Raw genomic sequence first — 26,087 nt, 5'->3', positions numbered from 1 at the left:
ACCTTACTCTGCCTAGACGCCTCTTCACAGCCTAAGAGCTAACTAGCCCTAGAGATAGAAAATAAAGCCTACCTTGCCTCAGAGAAATTCCCCAAAGAAAAAGGCAGCCCCCCCACATATATTGACTGTGAGTTAAGATGAAAGTCACAAACACAGAAATGAAACAGGTTTCAGCAAAGGAGGCCAGACTTACTAAACAGACTGAGGATAGGAAAGGTATCTTTGCGGTCAGCACAAAAAACTACAAAAAGACCACGCAGAGTGTGCAAAAAGACCTCCGCACCGACTCACGGTGCGGAGGTGCCACTCTGCATCCCAGAGCTTCCAGCTAGCAAGGCAAAATCATGATAGCAAGCTGGACAAGAAAACAATGAACAAATAATTAACTAGCAGGGACTTAGCTTCTGCTGGAGTAGACTGGTCACCAGAAAGATCCAAGAGCGAACTGAACCAGTACAAGAACATTGACAGCTGGCATGGAGTAACGATCTGAGTGGAGTTAAATAGAGCAGCCAGCCAAAGAATAAACTAAGTCACCTGTGGAAGGAACCTCAGAAGCAGCAGCTCCACTCACAGCCACCAGAGGGAGTCCATGGACAGAACTCGCCGAAGTACCATTCATGACCACAGGAGGGAGTTCGATAACAGAATTCACAACAATATATACAGTAGTTCTAGGCCTCTGTACCCGAACCACCAAGGGCAGTAGCCATGGAAATACTCCCACCAGATTGTAAACATGTAAGAATAGAGTAAACAATCCACCAAAAAGATAAAAAGACAAGTATTTTTTATTATGCTCAATGTTAAAAGGCACAGCAATAATATCCATATCAATGACAGAGTTCCAATAACAGGGAAACAGATGCAACAAGAAAAAGTGTAACACCGCTGGTACAGCATATTAGGTTAGAGCTCAGTAGTCACACCCATAGATAAAGTAAAGTGACAGTGCAATAGTGTATCAAGGGGACCAGTGCGACCTAGTCAGTGTGGACATAGTCATTTTAGTAGGAAGTCATAATACTCTAGTGAATAGCGCTGACTAAAGTAGCACAAAGATCACACATCATGATTGCTCTTACCCATCGCTGCCCTGTGATGCTGCACCCGCCGAGCCGATGCACGTTTCATGTAGGCTTCTTCCGGGGGCTGCTGCAGTGTAGTCTGTCTCTATTCCCCCTTATAAACCCATCTGCTAGGTGTTACCTCAATGAGTATGGAGCATGTGGCCGACGACGCGATCCGGAAGTTATGTCGCCTCTGGCGCCAAAATGGCAGTGCGGGGCACAGGAACTCCCTGATGATGTTAATGACATGCACACGTCATATGCCAGGCGCCAGAAACAATGCTCCATTGGTCACTCGCATCAGAGACATGCGCACCAGCGATACCTCATGTTGTTTAGCCGCCCAAGAAGAGCCATCTGTGTATAGCACCAATGTGCACAGCATTAATGACTGGCGGTGACGTCATCGGGGTTTTCGCCCATCACTGAGGCCGAGTTCCCAACTGGGACCCTGAAATGTAGTGACCTCGGTGAAATTGCTACTAGCACAGTGAGAAAAATTCTCATGTTGCAGCGCTAATCTCGCGAAGTCACCACAGTTCAGAGACCCAGCTGGGAATGCAGCCTTAGTGCCTGTGGTAACCTCAACAATGTCACTGCTAATCCTATAACCTGACTGACATCACAGTGAGTGTGATAAAGTTCTCATGCTCGTGGAGCCGTCAGTAAGGTCCTGGAAATTCACAGGCAATGAACTCAATTCAACTGACTGACATCAGCGTGAGCATCATTATGACTTTTCTAATGGCGCTTGCCGTGACATCAGTGAGTTCAACTGGGTTAATTGGTATGAACTCTCAGGATCTTACTGCTTATTTGAGTCAGCAACAGAAAGAGCGCTGTCATTGTGCACATCACACAGTGCGCAGGGACTAGACCAGCTCCTCAAATGAGCATCACTGAGTGATGAAGCTTTTTTTCAGGGATGGGCAGAGGCTGCAGCAGTGACCACAGCCTCTGCCCCTTGAGGTCTCTTCATATGAGTATTCCAGCATACCTAGGATTCTCAAACAAAGTATCAAAAAAGAGGAAATGAAAAAACAAAATAGAATAGCAGTTAGATAGTGTAGTTACGGAAGGATACATCATTTTTAATTTAAGTGAATTAGAAAACAGTTCATATTATGGCACTAAATAGTTTAAAGGAATATTACTTTGGACCATCCCTTTAAGTAAGCTACAAAAAACAGGAAATGCCAGCCTATTGTGACTATTACAGTGGCCATTTTAAAAACAGGATTTTTTTTTTAATTAAAAAACATATGTGGTCTACTATGAGGAAACATGCCCTTTAATTATTATGTATGGCTGGTTTCACACTTGCGTTTAAAAAGTCAGCGTTTTAAACGCAAACGCATTTGGTGCAAAAACGCATTTAAACGCAGCGTTTTTTAGGCACATGCGTTTTTGCATGTTTTAACGCAAACGCGGCATTTTGACGCGTTTAAACGCGTTTTTTTCTGTGTTCGTGTTTTTGAAACGCATGATGAGAAGTGTGTGACAGCTGCCAATCATCAAAATCAACTAGGAAACCCACTATAAACATAAATACCTAGGGTTAGGGTTAGGGTTAGGATCCCTAGTAACCCTAGGGATCCTATCCCTAACCCTAACACAAACCCTAACCCTAACCCTAGGGATCCTAACCCTAACACAAACCCTAACCCTAACCCTAGGGATCCTAACAGTAACCCTAGGGATCCTAACCCTAACACAAACTCTAACCCTAACCCTAAAACACAAACTCTAACCCTAACCCTAACACAAACTCTAACCCTAAACCTAACCCTAGGGATCCTAACCCTAACACAAACCCTAACCCTAACCCTAGGGATCCTAACCTTAACCCTAACACAAACCCTAACCCTAAACCCTAACCCTAGGGATCCTAACCGTAACCCTAACCCTAACACAAACCCTAACCCTAACCCTAGGGATCCTAACCCTAACCCTAACACAAACCCTAACCCTAACCCTAAGGGATACTAACCCTAACCCTAAGGGTTAGGGATAGGATCCCTAGGGTTAGGGTTAGGGTTAGGTTTAGGATCCCTAGGGTTAGGGCTATGGTTAGGGTTAGGGCTAGGGTTAGGGTTAGGGTTACAGTTTGGGTTATGGTTAGGGTTTGTGTTAGGGTTTGTGTTATAGTTTGTGTTATAGTTTGTGATATAGTTTGGGTTAGAGTTTGTTTTAGAGTTTGTTTTAGAGTTTGGGTTAGACTTTGGGTTAGAGTTTGGGTTAGAGTTTGTGTTACAGTTTGGGTTAGAGTTTGTGTTTTAGGGTTAGGGTTTGTGTTAGGGTTTGTGTTAGAGTTTGTGTTAGAGTTTGTGTTAGAGTTTGTGTTAGAGTTTGTGTTAGAGTTTGTCTTATAGTTTGTCTTAGAATTTGTCTTAGAGTTTGTCTTAGAGTTTGCTTTAGAGTTTGGGTTAGAGTTTGGGTTAGAGTTTGGGTTAGAGTTTGCGTTACATTAGACTTTGTGTTACAGTTTGGGTTAGAGTTTGGGTTAGAGTTTGGGTTAGAGTTTGGGTTAGAGTTTGGGTTAGAGTTTGTGTTAGACTTTGCGTTACATTAGACTTTGTGTTAGAGTTTGGGTTAGAGTTTGGGTTAGAGTTTGGGTTAGAGTTTGGGTTAGAGTTTGGGTTAGACTTTGTGTTAGACTTTGTGTTAGACTTTGTGTTACATTAGACTTTGTGTTAGAGTTTGTGTTAGACTTTGCGTTACATTAGACTTTGTGTTAGAGTTTGGGTTAGAGTTTGGGTTAGAGTTTGAGTTAGACTTTGTGTTACAGTTTGGGTTAGAGTTTGGGTTAGAGTTTGTGTTAGGGTTAGGGTTAGGATCCCTAGGGTTAGGGTTAGGGTTTGTGTTAGGGTTAGGGTTAGGATCCCTAGGGTTAGGGTTAGGGTTTGTGTTAGGGTTAGGGTTTGTGTTAGACTTTGTGTTAGACTTTGTGTTACAGTTTGGGTTAGAGTTTGGGTTAGAGTTTTGGGTTAGAGTTTGGGTTAGAGTTTGGGTTAGAGTTTGTCTTAGAGTTTGTGTTAGAGTTTGTGTTAGAGTTTGTGTTAGACTTTGCGTTACATTAGACTTTGGGTTAGAGTTCGGGTTAGAGTTTGGGTTAGAGTATGAGTTAGAGTTTGTCTTAGAGTTTGGGTTAGAGTTTGGGTTAGAGTTTGGGTTAGAGTTTGTGTTAGGGTTAGGATCCCTAGGGTTAGGGTTAGGGTTTGTGTTAGGGTTAGGGTTAGGATCCCTAGGGTTAGGGTTAGGGTTTGTGTTAGGGTTAGGGTTTGTGTTAGACTTTGTGTTAGACTTTGTGTTACAGTTTGGGTTAGAGTTTGGGTTAGAGTTTGGGTTAGAGTTTGGGGTTTGGGTTAGAGTTTGGGTTAGGGTTAGGATCCCTAGGGTTAGGGTTAGGGTTTGTGTTAGGGTTAGGGTTAGGATCCCTAGGGTTAGGGTTTGTGTTAGGGTTAGGATCCCTAGGGTTAGGGTTAGGGTTTGTGTTAGGGTTTGTGTTAGAGTTTGTGTTACAGTTTGTGTTAGAGTTTGGGTTAGAGTTTGGGTTAGAGTTTGGGTTAGAGTTTGGGTTAGAGTTTGGGTTAGAGTTTGTGTTACAGTTTGTGTTACAGTTTGTGTTACAGTTTGTGTTTTAGGGTTAGGGTTGGGGGGTGGCTTATAAGTGTGTATTCTTGTGTTTTTCTATAAAAATGCATGCAAACGCATGTGCTTAAAAACCATGCGTTTACATATACATCAATACGTTTCTTTGCCAAGAAAAAACGCTTGCGTTTCTTTGTGGCAAAAAAACGCCGCTAAAATTACTACATATAACCAAACAAAAAGGGAAGTAGCATACCAAAATAAAATATAAAAGAATTTTTATTTGACAATATTTAAAAGCCAAACAATACGAATAATACATACAAAAAAGGGGTACAAGCACGGCAAAGTGAGTCCAAGGCAGTCCATAAAAAATGGTACTATATATACATATAAATATAGCAGTAATAAACTGGAGTATACGTTTACATGCAACAGCAGGCTCTGGATTGCAGAGAAAAAAATGACCAAAATGTGCCTACTAAAAATAATAACTAGTACCTATAACAAAATAGCCAGACGATGCTGAAAAGCTATGCTAGCAAGAAAAATGACAAATCAGTATACGAAAGTCTAAGAGTGGTATGAGAACCTACTAGAGACTGCGGGTATATAGGGCCATATGCTGGTATATAATACAAAAATGGTGACGAAATGGTATAAGGCTATAAGGCAATGCCATTAAATAAGTATCAGTGCATAATGCTACTAGGTGAATACCAAATTGCGCCTATGTAAAAGCCGTACAGAAAGGTCATTAATAAAGTAGTGGCATTGTGCTCATACCTGCTAATGAATGAATCTGCCTGGGACAGGAAAACCCCGACGCGCGTTTCGCAGCGTAGCTTCTTCCAGGGGGTCGTGGAAGAAGGTGCAGCAGCACCCCCTGGAAGAAGCTACGCTGCGAAACGCGCGTCGGGGTTTTCCTGTCCCAGGCAGATTCATTCATTAGCAGGTATGAGCACAATGCCACTACTTTATTAATGACCTTTCTGTACGGCTTTTACATAGGCGCAATTTGGTATTCACCTAGTAGCATTATGCACTGATACTTATTTAATGGCATTGCCTTATAGCCTTATACCATTTCGTCACCATTTTTGTATTATATACCAGCATATGGCCCTATATACCCGCAGTCTCTAGTAGGTTCTCATACCACTCTTAGACTTTCGTATACTGATTTGTCATTTTTCTTGCTAGCATAGCTTTTCAGCATCGTCTGGCTATTTTGTTATAGGTACTAGTTATTATTTTTAGTAGGCACATTTTGGTCATTTTTTTCTCTGCAATCCAGAGCCTGCTGTTGCATGTAAACGTATACTCCAGTTTATTACTGCTATATTTATATGTATATATAGTACCATTTTTTATGGACTGCCTTGGACTCACTTTGCCGTGCTTGTACCCCTTTTTTGTATGTATTATTCGTATTGTTTGGCTTTTAAATATTGTCAAATAAAAATTCTTTTATATTTTATTTTGGTATGCTACTTCCCTTTTTGTTTGGTTATATATTATGTTGGAGGTACGCCTTGTACATTAATTGGTCTATGAAATTTGGGTATAAAATTACTACATGTTGCATTTCTGCAACACAACGCATGCAGAGAAAAACGCATGCGTTGCAAAAACGCGTCAAAACGCATGCAAAAAACGCATGCGTTTTTAATGTAAGTATAAAAAAACATGCGTTTTTTTGCGTTTTTTACCGCAAAAACGCAACAACAAAAAAACGCAAATGTGAAACCAGCCTATGTCAGTGAATTATAAATTGTTGAAATTAAAACAAAAATTGTTAAAATGCTAGAATTGATCACATTTTAACATTTCCAATAAGGGTAACTAAACTTTCCGGTTACCATATAACATGTAAGGGGCTATTCAGAATTGTTGAAAATATTTTTTTCCAGGATTACCTGGTGAGCTAAAATCGCTAAGTTGCAGGTTATAGGGAAAAGGATGAACAGGCCAAAGTCTGTGCATAGCACCTAAAATCAATAGACATTAGTAGTTAGAGACCTTGATGGAGGAGAGTTGAGTATAAGGACAGCATCTTCAATCAACAAAGACAAGTAGGCAGGTCAGTACCTTAATGCAGCAAAGTATGGCACCTAGGATCAGTAGAGACAAGTAGACTTTCAGGCATCTTGTTGGGGCAAAGCTCAGTGTGTGGGTAGCACAAAGGAACAGTATAGTAAACAATCAGGTTACAGTACGCTACGACGTACTGCTACGACGGCACGATTTGTGACGTTCCAGCGATATATCCGTGACGTTCCAGCGATCTCGCTGTGTCTGACACGCTCCTGCGATCAGGAACCCCGCTGAGAATCGTACGTCGTAGCAGATCGTTTGAAACTTTCTTTCGTCGTCTAGTGTCCCGCTGTGGCGGCATGATCGCATGGTGTAACAAAGGTGTGCACGATATTGTATACGATGTGCGCATAGTAACCAACGGCTTCTACATCGCACATACGTCATGAAATTATCGCTCCAGAGTCGTACATTGCAAAGTGTGACAGCAGTCTACGACGCTGGAGCGATATTGTTACGATGCTGGAGCGTCACAGATCGTGCCGTCGTAGCGATCAAAATGCCACTGTGTGACGGTACCCTAAGTTGGAGAAGCAGATGCGGAGCTGGACATACAGAAACCATTCAGGAACAGCACAGATCAGTTGACAATGAGGTATTGTGTTGCAGCAGAGCTAGGTGTGCAGATAGCACTCAAGAGTAGCTAAGTAGACAATAAGGTCCTGTCGCAATCCATTTTTGGATTCGTGGCAGCTCTGGCTCCACTCTATGTTAAATGTAGCTTTTTTTCCTTTCAGGACCAGCGAGGGTTAAAAATCAGTTTTTCCCCACTGGCAATATACTGGAACTGCAGAGTTGCTGGGTCAGTTGATGTGAGTGGTGACCACTCTCACCATCCTTTTTTAAATGGTCACCTGATGCATCAACTGACTGTTGATGATAGAGTTTCTCTATGGAGACTAGCCGCGCAGTTGCAGCACTCTGGTGTCAGCTACTTATGGTGTTTGGAGTCCTGTTTCTGTGTCATCTGCGGTGTGGAGCTTGGCAGCGGTGTCTGGAAGCTAAGTGTTGTGTTTATTCCTTGTCCCTTTTGTGTTTGTCACTGTCCCCTGTATGGTACTATTTTCAGTGGTGAGGCTAGCGCCCGTTGCCTGCCAGTGCACTAGCCAGGGCAGTGCTAGGTGGCAGTGAGGGATGAGGTTCCTGATGGCGGTGGGGAAAAAGACCCACTTAAGGCATTAGGCTGGGTTCACATTGCGTTTACAGCAGCCCGTTCAACACATACGTTAACGGGCCGCTGTAAACGCAAGTGTCGGTATGGCAGCACGCTAGCGCAGATAGAGCATCTGCTAGCTCTATCTGCGCTAGCGGTGACGGACCCAGAAACGCTGCAGCCCGCGTCTCGGGGTCCGTCACTCAATGACGGCACATGGCTAGCGATGCGTCTGACATTGTATTCAATGGCGGTGTTAACGGACTACGTTACACCGCGTTATGCCGCGGTGTAACGCAGTCCATCTAACGGACACGTAGAACACAGTGTGAACTCAGCCTTAGGGGAGTGCAGGGACAGGCTCAGGTTTTATCTCAGGTGGTAACCATCCCCCATTTCCCTATCAGTAGGGCCTTCCTCTCCCCATTTCTATCTCATAGTGTGTGAGTTGCGCCGTCCGCTGACCGACCCCCCCCCATTGGGTTGTTGTAATGACGCTGCCTGGTGTCGTAGAGAGGCAGCTTAAAGGGGAGCTAGCGGGAACGCAGGGAGAGGGAGAAATGAGGCACGCAGTGCACATAGGACCTGAACTAGGCAGGTCACGTGATCACTGCAGGTATGATAGGGGTGGAGCTACCACGCGGGAATAGAGGGTCTACCAAAAAACACAGGACACAGAGTACTAAGACAGAGACATAGTCAAAGGACAAGCCAAGGGTCGGGAGCTAGACAGGAGCGAGGTACCAAGTCAGAGACAAGCCAATGGGTCAGAAAGCCAGGAAAGACAGAGAAGTACCAAGCAGAAAACAGGGGCAGTAGTCAGGAGGCAAGGCATACATAGCAAGGCACCCACGCACAGAGGCACAATGATTACAGACTAATAAACTGGGTCAGCTATCTCAAACCGAGTAGACGGAAATGTAACACTCACAACCCAGGAACTACCAGCATTAAATAGCCGCCCCAGAACCAAAGAGAGGTGGACTAATTTAACCCAAACTTGACCAGGAAGGAGCCAGAACCAGCCTATCCAGAGTCATGATAGTCATGTCACATCATGACAGGTCCATTGCTTTAGATTCCTGGTCAGCACATGGTAGCAGTATTATTATTATTATAGCACCATTTATTTCATGGCGCTTTACATGTGAAAATGGGTATACACAGTAAAAAAACAAGTTCAGTAACTTTAAGCAATACAAGTCATGACTGGTACAGGACAGGAGGAGAGAGGACCCTGCCCATGAGGGCTCACAATCTATAAAGTATTCGCTTTAAAAGGCCTTGGATGATGGCATTACAGTAGAGGTGTGCGTTGGGTTACCTTTATGATACTGTAATAGTTTTGCAGGTACTGATTGTGTCACCACGGAACAGACAGACCAACATTTGAGGGGTTTATTAACAGGAATCAGATTCTCCTCACAGGGAGGAAGCAGTAGAATATAACTAACAATAAAACAGTGCAAAAATATGGGAGCTAAACGTTGTAACAGAAGTAAGCAGGATTTCTTGAGAAAAGAACACTTATCTGTCTGATGAGGACTTGATGGAAGGGTCATCTTCTCCAATGTAGGCGCAGAGAAACAGCAGCACTTGTCGTCCCTCTGTTGTACTTGGGCTGAGTAGTCTCTAGGAATCCTCTGCCAAGGGTTTCGGGAGTTAATGTGGTATACACAGGCTCTGAGTCTTCAGCTCTTACAGCACAGCCTATCCCGGGAAAACGATGGTCAGTCTATTATCAAGTGCCTCACCAGGAATCAAGGGCTCTGCACTGATACCGTGGGTACCAGGGGTCACAGTCTCTGCACGGGCCAATGTCTCTGCACGGGTCTCAAAGCACCCCTCTCCAGTCACAGCAGAGTCCGCTTTCATGTACTCACAAGATGCAGTCTTTCTGGGCAATCTCCCTGTATTTGTCCTCTGACCGGGAGCTCTCTCTCTGTCCCGGAGCGCAGCTGCACCCTGCTCTGACCGCTGCCCACGCTGCTCTAACCCTTGCGCGCGTGCGCCTTTTCCGCTCTCTGCTCGGCTTCCTTCCTGTCCCAGTCTCTAAGTCTGCCCCCTGGGGAACCTGTAGCACAGCTCAATGGTTCCAGGCACGGAGCCGAGAAGGTAACCGCCCCCAGACTCTTCTTGTGTTTCACCTCCTTACAATACTTCGACTGCTCTAGCACAGAGGGAACTGTCCACCAGGAAGCAAAGCCCAGTAATGGAACTGGGATAGGTGAGTAACAATCCTTTTTTCCACAGAACTAAACCACTCTTGCTGATGGGCTACAGTATTTATGATATTGCAGCCCATCTCATTCACTTGAGTGGGTATCAAGTGAAATGTTGGTTGCACCCCATTGACAGAAATATACTCTTTACCTAACCATAAACAACCCTTTGACAACTAGATATAAAATGCTTAAAACTTTACATGGCAAACCTAAATATGTTAATTGTAACACTACTATAAATTATTTCTAACTATCGCACTGTTGGCTTATTGTTTTTTGTTCATTTTAGGGCCCAGTTGGACAGCCCGGCGTAAAAGGAGAATTTGGCTTTCCAGGGAGACCTGTAAGTAACATAATTTAGTTATCTAGTCTTATACAAAATATACTGTCTATGTATATTCTGTTAAATAATATGTATTTATTTTAACACAATTAATTGGAACCATATAATAATGGTTAAGACTACTTAAAGGGGTTGTCCGGTCCAAATCGATAAGTCTGCAATCACTCAGTGTGATTGCATATTTACGAATCCCCCCAGCACACTCACTGTGCCGGTTTCCGATCCTGGACCAGAGGGTATGCAGAGTTATACATACTCCCAGCCAGTGGGTGCGGCCTCGCTCCATTCACTTGTATGGAGTATGGCTGCGCCTTCTAGTCAGCCATGCTTACTGCATGGCCACCTCAATAGACGTGTTGCGGCCTCTCTCAATACAAGTGTAAGGAGTCAGGCTGCGCCCACTAGACGGGCCCTGGTCGGGAGTATGTATAACACCGACATTTCCTCCAGTTTCCACTCAGAAACAGTCGAATTGACGCAGTGCACAGTGCATGCGCTGGGGGAATTTGTAACTCTGCACTCACCCACAGAGTGACTTCAAACCGACTTGTATCAGACAACCCCTTTAAGTTGTTTGTTTCTATTATACTTTATCTTTTCACATGTACCACAGTTTAGATTGTAGCCTCTTTCTTGACATGTCACTTTTAACTGTTGTAGCCAAACAATTGATCTGCTTACAAGTATCCGTGCTCTAGCCAGTGATTTGCTGTAGAAATTGCATGCCAGAACTGCACATAATTTTGCTGTGACCACAAGAAGAGCACCTGTGCTGGCGTTTTGCTTCGTGTTTATTGTTGTTTTAATCATAGGGTCGACCAGGACTAAATGCTGTAAGAGGTCAAAAAGGTGAACCAGGTGTTCCAGTGATGGTAAGTACACAAATTCCAGGTGATATAATTTGCCATTTGTACAATGGGATTCTTTAAACAGAATAGCACAAAAAATATTGTGTGGATTGTTTTCTTGCTTGTTAGATAGTGTGGAGCAGACTATAGGAATACCAATTAGCCATGAGGAGAACACTGCCCCAACCTCCGCCACCTTGTCAGAATTACACATAACACTTTGAATTAAAGCCTCACCTGATTCGCAGTAGACCGATGGTATAGTTTTTATCCTCTTTCACATACTATCTCAGTAGATTTGCCTCAATTACAATCTTCATAATATTGGCATTAAAGGAAATGTGTTTTTCATTTTGCTGAAATGAGGTTCAATGTCCTCATCTGCTATCCTTAAAGAAGTTGTCCACTACTTGGACAACTTCTTTTGATACCCCTTGCTTAGCTCCCATAAGATACTAAAGCTTTTACTCACCTCCCATACTGGCGCTATTCCTTCAGTGTCAGCGCTCGGTCTTCCGGGACTCCTGTGCTGTTGTTGTGACACGTGACGCCGGTGCCCAATCGGCGCTGGCATCACTGTCCCCGCCTCCTGTCGAATTGAGCATGAATAGGAAGTGAGATCAGCTGCAGCCCGGAGTTCCTCTTCTTGTTCGATTTGTCCGTGGGAATGGTGAGGCCAGCACTGATTTGGCACTGGGATCACGTGTCACAACAACAGCACGGGAGCCCTTGGGCAGCGAGTGCAAACACTGCTGGAATGGCACCAGCACAGGAGGTTAGTATAGGCTTTATTATTTTTTAGGGGCCAAACATTTTAATTAAGAAGCGGTTGTCCTAGTAGTGGACAACCCCTTTATCAATGCAAAGAAATTCAATTTTGTGATTCATGCTACTCCAACTCGCAGGCAACATGAGTCAGGTACCCGCTTTCTAATTGCAGAAAATTATGTTTCAGTCGAAGCAGTTTAAATAGGAGGTGGGAAGATGGAGACTGATCAGCTAGTTACATTGACATATCTCTCTCCGTATATACACATATTGAGAGACCTCTCAATCCAGCATAGCTGGGTATGGAGAAGCCAGTGGGAAACACTACTGCCAGCCCCTCTGCATAGTTCTTCTCCCCCTCCATACAGGGATTCTGGCATACTCATTGCCCTGGTTGTGTGGCATGGTCCCCAGTGTTCTCCCTGCTTTCTTGTGTTGGGTGTGTGCAGTGGTGCGCCCTGTGCTTGCATTGCCCTGTTCTGAAAGAGCCAGCAATCACACCTGCTAAAATGCACCCAGCCAATAGCTGGGAGTCATCATGTTTAAAAGGCACCCTCACCAATAGGGAAGGGCCAAAGAATAATTAGTGTGTTAGTTGTAGCGCAACTAGTGAGTTGTTAGGTTCCTTGGTCCTAGTTTGGCCAGTGCCTGAACCTCAACCCCTGGATCCATGTGTGGCCAGTGCCTGAAACCTGAACCCCTGGTCCCTGTGCAACTAGTGTCTGAACCTCGTCCGCCGGTCCCTGTGCCTGAATCAGTATCTGAGACCCATGTGTCTGAACGTTTGCCTATCAGTCTCCGAATCTTCTACGTCTGAGGCTCCATGTCAATAACAATTCTACCCATGAATCCTGAGCCTATTAGTCTGAATGAAGCCAGAGCCTATGTCAGTAACCGTTCTGCAGAGGATTCTGAACCTAGTAGTCTCAACAGAACCCGAATCCTTTCCGTGTCTTCGTACCTGACATCTGGGATCAGCAGCTGCAGTACCGGAGACTGCCTAGGTGTGCCACCTAGTGGCTACCTGCACCTCAAGGCTTACTCCACCTTCAGGAGCTCTAGTGAACACCAGATAGCCTCTTAGCTATGCCCCTCCTAGGTAAGCTGCCACGTGCACCACGAACCAGGGGCACCACCTGCGTGCATAGCATTCTCCATTCGCAGCTTCTGTTTAACTTCTTCCCAACACTAGACGAACTGGAACGTACTATTTTGTAGTGAGATTCCGCAAACAGGCATTCCGATATGTCCCAGGTCATTTTACCTCTTCCATCTGCATCATGTATTTTGAATATTTAGAATTATCCAGCATACAGTGCAGTATAAATGTGAACTGAGCCTTAAGGGTATGTGCACACGTTGTGGATTTGGCTGCGAATCCACATCGGATTTGACCCTGCAGATCCGCAGCAGTTCTCCATGCTTTGTACAGTACCACGTAAACCTATAGAAAACCAAATCCGCTGTGCACATGTTGCGGAAAATTCAGCGCAGAAACGCAGCGGTTTACTTTCCGCAGCATGCCAATTCTTTGTGCGGATTCCGCAGCATTTTACACCTATTCTATAATAGGATTCCACAAGTGTAAAAACACAGGCGAAACCCGCACAAAATCCACAGAAAACCCGCAGGGAATCTGCAGGTAAAACGCAGGTCATTTTATTTGCGGATTCTGCCGAATCCGTGAGGAAAAATCAGCAATGGAATCCACAACGTGTGCACATACTCTTAAAGTGATCCAAAATGTTATTTACCACAAAATGCTTCTAATAAAAGCTTCAACTCAAACCAAAAAAACAAGGCCCCTCTCAGATCTGCCCTTTGTTAATGCAAATCTATGGGGGGTCAATGTTACTGAGCAAAGACTCTGGAAATGCAATGTCCATGTGATGCAAATGCTCCCCCCCTCTCCCTACCAAGCCCCACATTGTACCTTAACCGCAATTTGATCCACATGTTTGGCATTACTGCAGGGAGGAGAACCCATATAATTTATGTGGTGCGTGTCTGCAGAAGCACAGGCTGGGACCAATGTACAGTATCGGGCACTACACTTTATTGAGCACTATAATATATTCGACGCTACACTGGCATATTTTTAATTGCTCCATCCACAGCATGTTTTTCCAGGAAAACATCCATGGAGTTTAGATAATCATTTCACCCATGATGATCTAACTTCTAGATTCTCTAACTGGAATCTATAAGGCATTCAAGGAAAAGCTGCATCCTAAAGCCGGAGACACTGACTGCGGGGAGTATGGAGCGGGCGCCGGGGACACTGACTGCGGGGAGTATGGAGCGGGGAGAATGGAGCGGGCGGCGGGCACTGTGACTGCAGGGGAGTAGGGGAGGGACTAATCGGACTGTGCCCGTCGCTGATTGGTCACGGCAGCTATGACAGGCAGCTGGCGAGACCAATCAGCGACTTGGATTTCATGACAGACAGAGGCCGCGACCAATGAATATCCGTGACAGACAGAAGGACAGACAGACAGAAAGACGGAAGTGACCCTTAGACAATTATATATATAGATTATGTCAGTGAGATATATATATACAGTACAGACCAAAAGTTTAGAAACACCTTCTCATTTAAAGATTTTTCTGTATTTTCATGACTGTGAAAATTGCACATTCACACTGAAGGCATCAAAACTATGAATTAACACATGTGGTATTGTATACTTAACAAAAAAGTGTGAAACAACTGAAATTATGTCTTATATTCTAGGTTCTTCAAAAGTAGCCACCTTTTTGCTTTGATGACTGCTTTGCACACTCTTGGCCTTCTCTTGATGCGCTTCAAGAGGTAGTCACCGGGAATGGTTTTCACTTCACAGGTGTGCCCTGTCAGGTTTAATAAGTGGGATTTTTTGCCTTATAAATGGTGTTGGGACCATCAGTTGTGTTGTGCAGAAGTCTGGTGGATACACAGCTGATAGTCCTACTGAATAGACTGTTAAAATTTGTAATATGGCAAGAAAAATGAGTGGCCATCATTACTTTAAGAAATGAAGGTCAGTCAGTCCGAAAAATTGGGCAAACTTTGAAAGTGCCCCCAAGTGCACTGGCAAAAACCATCAAGCGCTACAAAGAAACTGGCTCACATGAGGACCACCCCAGGAAAGGAATACCAAGAGTCAGCTCTGCTTCTTAGGATAAGTTTATCCGAGTCACCAGCCTCAGAAATCGCAGGTTAACAGCAGCTCAGATTAGAGACCAGGTCAATGCCACACAGAGTTCTAGCAGCAGACACATCTCTACAACAACTGTTAAGAGGAGACTTTGTGCAGCAGGGCTTCATGGTAAAATAGCTGCTAGGAAACCACTGCTAAGGACAGGCAACAAGCAGAAGAGACTTATTTGAGCTAAATAACACAAGGAATGGACATTAGACCAGTGGAAATCTGTGATTTGGTCTGATGAGTCCAAATTTGAGATCTTTGGTTCCAAGCACCGTGTCAAAGGAGAACGGATGGAGTCTACATGCCTGGTTCCTACCGTGAAGCATGGAGGAGGTGTGGGGGTGCCTTGCTGGTGACACTGTTGGCAATTTAATTCAAAATTGAAGGCATACTGAATCAGCATGGCTACCACAGCATCTTGCAGAGGCATGCTATTCCATCCGCTTTGCTTTTAGTCGGACTATCATTTATTTTTCAACAGGACAATGACCCCAAACACACCTCCAGGCTGTTTAAGGGCTATTTGACCAAGAAGGAGAGTGATGGGGTGCTACGCCAGATGACCTGGCCTCCACAGTCATCAGACCTGAACCCAATCGAGATGGTTTGGGATGAGCTGGACCGCACAGTGAAGGCAAAAGGGCCAACAAGTGCTAAACATCTCTGTAATCTCCTTCAACATTGTTGGAAGACCATTTCCAGTGACTACCTCTTGAAGCTCATCAAGAGAATGCCAAGAGTGTGCAAAGCAGTCATCAAAGCAAAAGGTGGGTACTTTGTAGAACCTAGAATATAAGACATAATTTCAGTTGTTTCACACTTTTTTGTTAAGTATGTAATTCCACATGTGTTAATTCATAGCTTTCTTGCCTTCAGTGTGAATGTACAATTTTCATAGTCATGAAAATACAGAAAAATCTTTAAATGAGAAGGTGTGTCCAAACTTTTGGCCTGTACTGTATATGTATATATGTATATGCAATTATATATATATAATTTATTTATATAATATCATACAGCGCTAGATAGCTTAAAAGCCTGTAATTCAATTGCTGGCTTTTGCTATCTCCTTATCAAACTCGACAGGATATGAGACATGGTTTACATACAGTAAGCCATTTCATATCCCTTATTTTTTACATATTCCTCACTACTAATGTTAGAATCGTCTGTGTGCAAAATTTGGTGGCTCTAGGTGTTAAAATAAAGGGTTAAATCACGGAAAAAACTGGGGAGGGCTCCCGCTTAATTTTCTCCGCCAGAGTGGGAAAGCCAGTGACTGTGGGAGGAGGTGGCACCCACCAGTAGGTCAATTAAGGTCTCTCTAGTCAGTCCCTGGTAGTTCAGGCCCTGGTCTCTGGATCTCTCCTGTAAACTGGATACAGTCCAATTACTGTACTCACTCTGTGGGTGGTTCTCCATTTGGTTACGCTCTGTTGATCCCACTGCTGCCACCAGTTGTCACTGGTTCCTTCTCCGGTACCACACAATCAACAGAGCTAGGGTATAGTAAGCAATTCCAAGACCTTTATTTAGGCAAAAATACAAAAGGTCCATATACAATCCACCACACAAAGGAAAAAATAGTCCAGAACACGAATGCAGTTCAGTAACAGGATAAAAGTCCAACAATCCAGCAGACAGAGGATAGCATAGTCCATATACTCTTCTTTCTCTCTGATATGCTGTGAACACATCATCATTCCACACAAGACTTACTGTGTGTCAACTACCTGAAATTTACAAGTCCCTCTCCTCATTCACAGGTTAGGGGGGTGGGTCGCAGGGGCTCATTGTTTCAACAAGCTAGTTCAATATGTCATTAGCATATTAGTAAACAACATTATTCACTAACCCTGTGGAGAGATAACAGTACAGGACTGTGGGGGGAATATCAGATGCCAAATAACAGCAATTCATCAATTGGCAAATAACTCAACCTACAAGAGAACACAATGATAATCAGTAAAATAGAAATATACACAAAAATGATACCCACATAACATCACACCATCACATAAAGAGATAGCAAAAGCCGGCAATTGAATTACCGGCTTTTAAGCTATCTAGCGCTGTATGAAATTATATATACTAACTATTGAACCCATTCTACGCCTGGGTGGCGAGCATTTATATTGGTATATGGTCTCCATCCTGTCATGTGCTGCTCCGTCCTGCGTCCCCATCCTGTCATGTGCTGCTCTATCCTGCGTCCCCATCCTGTCATGTGCTGCTCCATCCTGCGTCCCCATCCTGTCATGAGCTGCTCCATCCTGTGCCCACATCCTGTCATGTGCTGCTCCATCCTGTGCCCCCATCCTGTTGTGTGCTGCACCCATCCTGCGCCACCATTCTGTCATGTGCTGCTCTCATCCTGCGCCCCCATTCTGACATGCGCTGCTCCCATCCTGCGCGCCCATTCTGACATGCGCTGCTCCCATCCTGCGCCCCCATCCTGTCATATGCTGCTCCCATCCTGCGCCCCCGTTCTATCATGTGCTGCTCCCATCCTGCACCCCTGTTCTGTCATGTGCTGCCCTATTCTGTCATCTGCTGCTCCCATCCTGCGCCCCCGTTCTGTCATGTGCTGCTCCCATCCTGCGCCCCCGTTCTGTAATTTGCTGCTCCCATCCATATGCCCCGTACACTGCTCCATAAAGGTTTAGGGCCCCCATAAGATGCTCCATAGTATATGCCCCGTACACTGCTCCATAAAGGTTTATGGCCCCCATAAGATGCTCCATAGTATATGCCCCGTACACTGCTCCAAAAAGGTTTATGGCCCCCATAAGATGCTCCATAGTATATGCCCCGTACACTGCTCCATAAAGGTTTATGGCCCCCATAAGATGCTCCATAGTATATGCCCCGTACACTGCTCCATAAAGGTTGATGGCCCCCATAAGATGCTCCATAGTATATGCCCCGTACACTGCTCCATAAAGGTTTATGGCCCCCATAACATGCTCCATAGTATTATATGCCCGTATGCTGCTGCGATATATAAAAAAAATAACATACTAACCTATCGTCACTGGGCGCCGAGTGCTGGGGGGCCTGAGCGGGCGGGGACACCGGCGCGCTGTGGGGGTCAGGTGCTGGAGTCGCCGCTAGCTCAGGCCCCCGACACTTGCTATATTCACCTGGCCCTGATCCAGCGCTGCGTGACTGTTCATCGCGCCCTCTGAACTGCGAACGTCACAGGCAGAGGACCCGGAACACGGAGCCGCATGCAGCGCTGGAACGGGACAGGTGAATATAGCTTATACTTACCCTCCCGGCACGTTCCTGCCTCTCCGTTGGATATCGCGGTGTGCGTTCAGTGTTTACGCATACCGCGATCTCCTGGGGGCGTCACTCTGTGAGGTCCAGACTGCACCGACGCTTGCGCAGTCTATAAAGGCTTCGGACAGAATGACGCTCCCAGCCTTATATTATATATATATATATATTATATATATATATATATATATATATATATATATATATACATACACACTAGATGGTGGCCCGATTCTAACGCATCGGGTATTCTAGAATATGCATGTCCACGTAGTATATTGCCCAGCCCACGTAGTATATTGCCCAGCCACGTAGTATATTGCCCATCCACGTAGTATATTGCCCAGCCACGTAGTATATTGCCCAGCCACGTAGTATATTGCCCAGTCACGTGGTATATTGCCCAGCCACGTAGTATATTGCCCAGCCACGTAGTATATTGCCCAGCCACGTAGTATATTGCCCAGTTAGGAAGTATATTGCCCAGTGACGTAGTATATTGCCCAGTGACGTAGTATATTGCCCAAGTGACGTAGTATATTGCCCAGCCATGTAGTATATTGCCCAGCCACGTAGTATATTGCCCAGCCACGTAGTATATTGCCCAGTTACGTAGTATATTGCCCAGTGACGTTATATACAGCACAGAGCCATGTAGTATATTGCACAGCGACGTAGTATACAGCACAGAGCCAGGTAGTATATTGGCCAGTCACGTAGTATATTGCCCAGCTACGTAGTATATTGCCCAGTCACGTATGTCACAGGTTAAAAAAAAACAAAAAAAAAACATACTCACCTTCCGAGGGCCCCTTGTAGTTCGGTCACATAACCGTGACGTCATGGCAGGTCCTTCATGCGCAGGCACGCAGGACCTGTGGTTCACAGAAGAAAAAATATATATTTGGGGATAAATTTACTGGCTCACAGAAAAAATCCCCAAAAAGATTAAAAGATAAAAATTAACCTTTATTACACCAATTGATAAAATAACCACATATGTGCACTAATAAAACCATCACCAAAACACTAACATACTAAAGAAAAAGGCCAGGATGGTGCCAAGCCCTACACTCCACTGGGTGCACCCTACCTACCAGCAGAGGTTGGCACCCTAGATCCTGCGCATTGGCACCCCCGCTCCTCGTCGACTCTCTCTGCTACCCCTATTGTGCCCTGCTGGGATGGGGGATAGAAAAAGTCATACACACAGTGCCCCACTAAGAATTTTTTCTTGAGTCGATCTAGGTAGTTTGATGAATCTGTACTACTGTATATCTAAAAAGGGGATTAATAACATCTTCTATTTAGGCAAGCGGTGTCCCTAATATCTCGTAGTTGAACTCTAACCTCGCCCTTTTTGATTGCATAAGGCCCAGAAAAAATAGGTAAAGGTGCTACAGTGTTTATTTACAAGTGTCAAGACAATGTATATGTATCCTAAGGTTGTTTATGCACACTAGGGGTGCTCCTTGGGGTGCTACTCTAGCTATAGAGGGAAATCCCTACTGTGATAATCAATCACACCTCAAGTAGCCATACAGTAACACGCCACCTGGTTACAAGATGAGTATGTTAATAGAAACAAAATATAACACTATCACAAGAGAGATCCCATATTCATATCAAAAACAATAACCAATGTCCGTCTCATAGATTAAACCGTTAGTGGGTGTCACACCAACATACTTCCCCACCCTAGGGCACACCAAACCGTCATATTAACCCCTTCATGACCGTGGAATTTTTCTTTTTTCCGTGTTCGTTTTTCACTCCCTCCTTCCCAGAGCCATAACTTTTTTATTTTTCCATCAATTTGGCCATGTGAGGGCTTATTTTTTGCGGGACGAGTTGTACTTTTGAACAACATCATTGGTTTTAGCATGTCGTGTACTAGAAAACGGGAAAAAAAATCCAAGTGCGCTGAAATTGCAAAAAAAGTGCAATCCCACACTTGTTTTTTGCTTGGCTTTCTGGCTAGGTTCACTAAATGCTAAAACTGACCTGCCATTATGATTCTGCAGGTCACTACGAGTTCATAGGCACCTAACATGACTTGGTTATTTTTTACCTAAGTGGTGAAAAAAAATTCCAAACTTTGCTAAAAATTTTTTTTTTAAAATTGCGCCATTTTCCGATACTCGTAGCGTCTCCATTTTTCATGATCTGGGGTCGGTTGAGGGCTTATTTTTTGCGTGCTGAGCTGGCGTTTTTAATGATTCCAATTTGGTGCAGATACGTGCTTTTGATTGCCCGTTATTGCATTTTAATGCAATGTCGCGGTGACCAAAAAAACGTAATTCTGGCGTTTCGATTTTTTTCTTGTTACGCCGTTTAGCGATCAGGTTAATGCTTTTTTTTATTGATAGATCGGGCGATTCTGAATGTGGCGATACCAAATATGTGTAGATTTGATATTTTATTTATTTTGATTGGGGCGAAAGGGGGGTGATTTAAACTTTTATAATTTTTTTATTTTTTTCACATTTTTGTAACTTTTTTTTTTAACTTTTGCCATGCTTCAATAGCCTCCATGGGAGGCTAGAAGCAGGCACAGTAGAATCGGCTCTGCTACATAGCAGCGATCTGCTGTTCGCTGCTATGTAGCAGAATTGCAGGTGTGCTGTGAGCGCTGACCATAGGGTGGCGCTCACAGCTACCGGCGATCAGTAACCATAGAGGTCTCAAGGACCTCTATGGTTACAATGGAGAAGCATCGCCGACCCCCGATCATGTGACGGGGGTCTGCGATGACGTCATTTCCGGCCGCCCGGCCGAATGCGGTAGTTAAATGCTGCTGTCTGCCTTTGACAGCGGCATTTAACTAGTTAATAGCGGCGGGTGAATCGCGATTTCACACGCCGCTATTGCGGGCACATGTCAAAACAGCTGACATGTCCCGGCTTTGATGCGGGCTCACCGCGTCAGCAGGGTAGCTGACATCGGACGTACTATCCCGTCCGATGTCAGTAAGGGGTTAACAGTCAATGTCACTCGATGTATCCTCTCAAGATCAAATGCATCCCTTTAAAACTCAATGCGTTTCCCCTCTTCCAATTATAAGAGGTTCATCAGGAGTGAAACAGATATTAAAGGGTTACTTAGCTTAGTCAGATTTGGTGTATTTGAGCGATATAGTCAGCTGCACCACCGGGCCAGTCCCCTGTCAATGTATTGCTTGTTGGTGTGACACCCACTGACGGTTTAATCTATGAGATGGACATTGGTAGGGGTAGCAGGGAGAGTCGACGAGGAGCAGGGACGCTGGTAGGTAGGGTGCACCCAGTGGAGTGAAGGGCTTGGCACCATCCTGGCCTTTTTCTTTAGTATGTTAGTGTTTTGGTGATGGTTTTATTAGTGCACATACAGTATGTGGTTATTTTATCAATTGGTTTAACGCAGGACCTGTGATGACGTCACGGTCACATGACCGTGACCTTATGGCAGGTCCTTCTCGCGCAGGGCCTGTGATGACGTTGCGGTCACATGACCGTGACGTCATGGCACGTCCTCCCATACTATCCTTGCCACCGGAACTTGCCGCTTGCATGGAGCGGTTACCGGAGCGTAGCGAGGAGCGGGAAAGGCGGCGGAAGGTGAGTATATGATTTTTTTATTTTTTTTGTTATTTTTAACATTAGATGTTTTTACTATTGACGCTGCATAGGCAGCATCAATAGTAAAAACTTGGTCACACAGGGTTAATAGCGGCAGTAACGGAGTGAGTTACCCGCAGCATAACGCGGTCCGTTACCAATGGCATTAACCCTGTGTGAGCGGTGACTGTGGGGAGTATGGAGCGGGCGCCGAGCTCTGACTGCAGGGGAGTATGGAGGGACTAATCGGACTGTGGCCATCGCTGATTGGTCACGGCAGCCATGACAGGCAGGTGGCGAGACCAATCAGCGACTTGGATTCCATGACAGACAGAGATTGCGACCAGTTAATATCCGTGACATGGTAACCACTGTCTTCGTGTCACGTATATGCCTAGGAGTCAAAGAAACTAGTGGCAGGAGATGTGCATCCAACCACTTACTCAAGGCTTGAGAAATGCTCAGATGGAGCCGAAATGTCGCCCAGACAAGTGGGTTGATTAAATCCTCCACATTTTCACAGAAGAAATGGAGTGCTGCCTCTGTTTTTGAGCTTTCACAAACTTGGTGCAATCGTTGAACTGGTTGCCTGGGGCCTTGCACCCGAAGATAAGTAGAAATGTTGTGCTGTTCCTATATACATATATATATATATATATATATATATATATATATATATATATATATATATTTATCCAGACGTATTGACACCCCTGCAATTCTGTCAGATAATACTCAGTTTCTTCCTGGAAATGATTGCAAACACAAATTCTTTGTTATTATTATCTTCATTTAATTTGTCTTAAATGAAAAAAACACAAAAGAGAATGAAGCAAAAAGTAAAACATTGATCATTTCACAAAAAAACTCCAAAAATGGGCCAGACAAAAGTATTGGCACCCTCAGCCTAATACTTGATTGCACAACCTTTAGCCAAAATAACTGCGACCAACCGCTTCTGGTAACCATCAATGAGTTCCTTACAATGCTCTGCTGGAATTTTAGACCATTCTTCTTTGGCAAACTGCTCCAGGTCCCTGATATTTGAAGGGTGCCTTCTCCAAACTGCCATTTTTAGATCTCTCCACAGGTGTTCTATGGGATTCAAGTCTGGACTCATTTCTAGCCACCTTAGAAGTCTCCAGTGCTTTCTCTCAAACCATTTTCTAGTGCTTTTTGAAGTGTGTTATGGGTCATTGTCCTGCTGGAAGACCCATGACCTCTGAGGGAGACCGAGCTTTCTCACACTGAGCCCTACATTATGCTGCAAAATTTGTTGTTTGTCTTCAGACTTCATAATGCCATGCACATGGTCAAGCAGTCCAGTGCCAGAGGCAGCAAAGCAACCCGAAAACATCAGGGAACCTCCGCCATGTTTGACTGTAGGGACCGTGCTCTTTTCTTTGAATGCCTCTTTTTTTTCTCCTGTAAACTCTACGTTGATGCCTTTTCCCATAAAGCTCTACTTTTGTCTCATCTGACCAGAGAACATTCTTCCAAAACGTTTTAGGCTTTTTCAGGTAAGTTTTGGCAAACTCCTGGCTTTTTTATGTCTCGGGGTAAGAAGTGGGGTTTTCCTGGGTCCCTTTTCATTGAGACGTTGACAGATAGTACGGGTTGACACTGTTGTACCCTCGGACTGCAGGGCAGCTTGAACTTATTTGGATGTTAGTCGAGGTTCTTTATACAACATCCACACAAGCTTGCATTGAAATCTCTTGTCAATTTTTCTTTTCCGTCCACAACTAGGGAGGTTATCCACAGTACCATGGGCTTTAAACTTCTTGATGACACTGCGCACGGTAGACACAAGAACATTCAGGTCTTTGGAGATGGACTTGTAGCCTTGAGATTGCTCATGCTTCCTCACAATTTGGTTTCTCAAGTCTTCAGACAGTTCTTTGGTCTTCTTTCTTTTCTCCATGCTCAATGTGGTACACACAAGGACACAGAACAGAGGTTGAGTCAACTTTAATCCATGTCAACTGGCTGCAAGTGTGATTTAGTTATTGCCAACACCTGTTAGGTGTCACAGGTAAGTTACAGGTGCTGTTAATTACACAAAGTAGAGAAGCATCACATGATTTTTTGAACAGTGCCAATACTTTTGTCCACCCCCTTTTTTATGCTTGGTGTGGAATTATATCCAATTTGGCTTTAGGACAAGGCTTGAGAAAGGCTCAGATGGAGCTGAAACGTCGCCCAGACAAGTGGATTAATTAAATCTTCCACATTTTCAAAGAAGAAATGGAGTGCTGCCTCTTTTTTTGAGCTTTTATTTATATATCTATATATATCTATCTATCTATATATACGGTATATATATATATCTACTATATAATTGTCTAAAGGTCACTTCCGTCTGTCCTTCTGTCTGTCTGTCACGGTTATTCATTTGCTGATTGGTCTCGCCAGCTGCCTGTCATGGCTGCCGCGACCAATCAGCGACAGCCACAGTCCGGAAGAAAATGGCCGCTCCTTACTCCCCGCAGTCAGTGCCTGCCGCCTGCATACTCCCCTCTGGTCACCGCTAGCACAGGGTTAATGCTGGTGGTAACGGACCGCATTATGCCGCGGGTAACGCACTCCGTTACCGCCGCTATTAACCCTGTGTGTCCCCAACTTTTTGCTATTGATGCTGCCTATGCGACATCAATAGTAAAAAATGTAATGTTAAAATAATAATAATAATTAAAAAAAGCCGGCTATACTCACCCTCCGTTGCCGCTCGCGCAGGCTGCCATCCTCCGTTGCAGGTTCCAGTGGCAGAAGAACCTGCCATGACGTCACGGTCATGTGACCGCGACATCATCACAGGCCCTGCTCACCTGCACTACAAAGACCTGCCATGACGTCACGGTCATGTGACCACGACGTCATCACAGGTCCTGCGCTGATACCAACCCTGGGACCGGAAGCTGCTGTGGATTACAAGGGCTCCCTCGGAAAGGTGAGTATATGTTTATTTTTTATTTTTTAACCTGTGACAAACCTGGCTGGGCAATATACTACGTAGCTGGGCAATATACTACGTGGCGCTGTGCTGTATACTACGTCACTGGGCAATATACTAAGTAACTGGGCAAAATACTACGTGGCTCTGTGCTGTATACTACGTCACTGGGAAATATACTACGTCACTGGGAAGTATACTACGTCACTGGGCAATATACTACGTGACTGGCCAATATATTACGTGGCTCTTTGCTGTAAATTACGTCTCTGGGCAATAAACTATGTAACTGGGCAATATACTACGTGGCTGGGCAATATACTACGTCACTAGGCAATGTACTATGTAACTGGGCAATATACTACGTGGCTCTGTGCTGTATACTACGTCGCTGTGCAATATACTATGTCACTGGGCAATATACTACGTGGCTCTGTGCTGTATACTACGTCACTGGGCAATATACTACGTAACTGGGCAATATACTATGTGGCTGGGCAATATACTACGTCGCTAGGCAATATACTACGTAACTGGGCAATATACTACGTGGCTGGGCAATATACTACGTGGATGGGCAATATACTACGTGGCTGGGCAATATACTACGTGGGCTGGGCAATATACTACGTGGACATGCATATTCTAGAATACCCGATGCATTAGAATCGGCCCACCATCTAGTATATACTGTATATATTTTCACAAATATTTGAGCCCTTGGATCCATATGTCCATTTTGCAAGCCAGCGATAAAATCTCGCCATACGGATGACACACGGATAATTTTTAGAGAGAAAAAAATCGCATCCTCGCGTTGAATACGGATCACTGTTCAGGAACTTTTCTGCATATTACGCCTGTAAAAAGCGGACCATATTTCCCTACACTAAGTTTGATGCCGGCCTAAAAGTCAAATATCGCATCTTACCTCCCGAGCCCTGCCTAGTGGAAAAATAGAGATGTAGAGCCA

At 44.5% G+C, this 26,087-nt stretch overlaps 1 protein-coding gene across 2 annotated transcripts in view; it reads left to right on the top strand.

The window, feature by feature from the left end:
• Window positions 1-26,087, top strand: part of COL15A1 (collagen type XV alpha 1 chain) — a 1,189,398-nt gene that overhangs the window by 845,357 nt on the left and 317,954 nt on the right. For both annotated transcript variants that reach the window (XM_069730463.1, XM_069730464.1), the window contains 2 exons: window positions 10,426-10,479; window positions 11,292-11,351. In XM_069730463.1, coding sequence (XP_069586564.1) covers window positions 10,426-10,479; window positions 11,292-11,351 — 114 coding nt within the window. The remainder of the gene's footprint in view (window positions 1-10,425; window positions 10,480-11,291; window positions 11,352-26,087) is intronic.

The sequence above is a fragment of the Ranitomeya imitator genome, chromosome 6 (genome assembly GCF_032444005.1).
Source record: "Ranitomeya imitator isolate aRanImi1 chromosome 6, aRanImi1.pri, whole genome shotgun sequence".
In the NCBI taxonomy this organism is placed as follows: domain Eukaryota; kingdom Metazoa; phylum Chordata; class Amphibia; order Anura; family Dendrobatidae; genus Ranitomeya; species Ranitomeya imitator.
This window is presented reverse-complemented; position numbering and strand designations above follow the sequence as displayed.